Here is a 2,476-nt window from a genome sequence, read left to right on the forward strand (position 1 = left end):
CAGTGGTCAAAATGGGACACACCCACTAGGGTGGTCGGGAATGACCGAGCTAAGATCCTGTGGGATTTCCAGACAGAGGCAGACAAACAGGTGATGGTTAACAAAGAAGACATAGTAGTGATGGACAAGCAGAGGAAGACAGTTGTAGTGACAGACAAAGCAATACTGAATGACAGCACCATCAGAAAGAGGTAACACGAAAAGCTGGAGAAGCACTGAAGGCTGAGAGAAGAATTCAAGAAGACCTCAAGATGGTTCACATGTAAAAGTCTTAGTCCCTCACATTGGAAAATCAAACTTTGCAGCTTGTCAGCATCACCTGCTAAAACTCCCACTGTCCACTGATAAGATGTTGCCTATAACAGCCCTGGTTCCATCCAATCACACCATATCCCTGTTGTATAAAAGCTCCTCCAATAGGTTGCCCTGACATGATCTAGCCATGGCCTTCCTGTGGATCCTCTCCTGTCTCGCCTTCATTGGCACCGCCTACGGTGAGACAAACTCTCTAATGTTACAGCTCATTGGGTGAAACATGTTGTTTAATTTTACAGTTAGTGCCAATGTGACAGTTACATTAATTTTATTTTCATTAATGGCATAATCCTGATGTTCTGATGTCACCAGGGTGCGGAGTTCCCGCCATCCGTCCTGTCATCACCGGTTACGCCCGCATTGTGAACGGTGAGGAGGCAGTGCCTCACTCCTGGCCCTGGCAGGTGTCCCTCCAGGTAAATGAAGAAACAAAGACGCTGTCACAGCTCACCACACAATCAGATGGAAATGTCTAACCGTTGATGTTCATTTTGCTGTAACAGGACTACACCGGCTTCCATTTCTGTGGTGGTTCTCTCATCAATGAGAACTGGGTGGTGACAGCTGCTCACTGCACCATCAGGTAACTTTAAGCTGGTTTTGACTGAAAACTCCAATTAAGACGTAGAGTCATGTTTGATGAGGAGAATCCTTGTTTAGAGGGCATTGCTGTGTATCTGGGGTAGAATAAAACTAAGTAAAAACAGTTTTCAGGTAATGTGGTGATCTCAGAAATGCCCACATGCTTCTGTTCTTTTCTGTGCAGGACCTCCCACCGTGTGATCCTCGGAGAGCACGACCGTTCCTCCAGTGCCGAGAACATCCAGACCCTGGCTCCCGGCAAGGTGGGTGAAACACTGCATCAGCTTTCATCGCATAGCTACATGTCAGGGTTTGTTGGCCGCTCATAACGATGTCACTTCCCAACAGGTGTTCAGGCACCCCAACTACAACAGTTACACCATCAACAACGACATCACACTCATCAAGCTGGCCACCCCTGCCCAACTGGGCACACGTGTTTCCCCAGTTTGTGTGGCCGAGACTTCCGACAACTTCCCCGGAGGCTTGAAGTGTGTGACCACTGGCTGGGGTCTGACCCGCTACAACGGTAAGAGCTCACCCACCTGTTATTCTTTGTTATTATGTCCTCGTAGACACTGATCGGTTAAACAATTATTAGATAGACATATACGTGGGTTTGGACTGTAATGAGACCACCAGGTGGAGCTTTAACAGTTGTGCTAAAACACGAGGAATGATAGAGCATGATAAAAAAGTCTCTAATGTCTGATGTGTTTGTGTGTGTGTTGCAGCTGCCAACACACCACCCCGTCTGCAGCAGGCTGCCCTGCCCCTGCTGACCAACACTAACTGCCAGTCTTACTGGGGCAGCCAAGTCACTGATCTGATGATCTGCGCTGGAGCCTCCGGAGTCTCCTCCTGCATGGTGAGTGGGACCTCCATCAATTACAATTACAATTTGAGCCCTGGTTGCTAAAGTCTGCATGCCAAATATCCTTCGGCAACATACAAAGCTGCGCTCCGATGCATCAAAAGAGCATTGACAAAAGGGTGTGGCCGAATGGGTGAATGAGGCAAGTTGTGTAAAGTGCTTTGAGTGCTCAGATAATGTAGAAAACCAGTCCATTTACCATTTAGCTTTTTATAATGTCTTATTTATTCTTATTTCTCAGGGTGACTCTGGTGGTCCTCTGGTCTGTGAGAAATCTGGAGCCTGGACTCTGGTTGGTATTGTGTCCTGGGGAAGCTCAACTTGCTCTACCTCCACTCCTGCAGTCTATGCCCGTGTCACCAAGCTGCGTGCCTGGATCGACCAGACCATCGCTGCCAACTGAGCATGTCACATATGAGAGGTTTCAGCACCAAGCTAGTCCTCAATAAAACACAGAAAATCTGAAAAACTCTGACCTACTCGTGAAGGTGTCATTTTCTCCTGTTATTCATTTTCATTTGAGACATCGAGCATTTGGTGAATGAAATGTGTTGAACTCGAGAAGAGTTTTGTCACGTTGGACTTGTCTGGTGTTCCTCAGTGCCAGAATCAGGTTGGCCTAGCCATACATAAATCCTGGAAGCAGCGAATAACAAATAGTCTGGCTCAGTTTAAAATGCACCTAAGTCATTAGTAGTGATAATT

General features: G+C 47.1%; 1 protein-coding gene across 1 annotated transcript; it reads left to right on the top strand.

Annotated features, from left to right (window-relative positions):
* Window positions 1–403: 403 nt before the first annotated feature.
* Window positions 404–2,241, top strand: LOC146639274 (chymotrypsin A-like). The gene is made up of 7 exons (XM_085358556.1): window positions 404–494; window positions 628–731; window positions 819–898; window positions 1,082–1,160; window positions 1,246–1,426; window positions 1,632–1,765; window positions 2,013–2,241. The coding sequence occupies exons 1-7, from the start codon at window positions 443–445 to the stop codon at window positions 2,172–2,174; spliced, it is 792 nt and encodes a 263-aa protein (XP_085214682.1). The 5' UTR covers window positions 404–442; the 3' UTR covers window positions 2,175–2,241.
* The last annotated feature ends 235 nt before the right edge of the window (window positions 2,242–2,476 follow it).

Source organism: Diplotaxodon limnothrissa, linkage group LG1, assembly GCF_057381915.1.
Source record: "Diplotaxodon limnothrissa isolate DT_005_m linkage group LG1, D_limnothrissa_male_GT1.1, whole genome shotgun sequence".
In the NCBI taxonomy this organism is placed as follows: Eukaryota; Metazoa; Chordata; class Actinopteri; order Cichliformes; family Cichlidae; genus Diplotaxodon; species Diplotaxodon limnothrissa.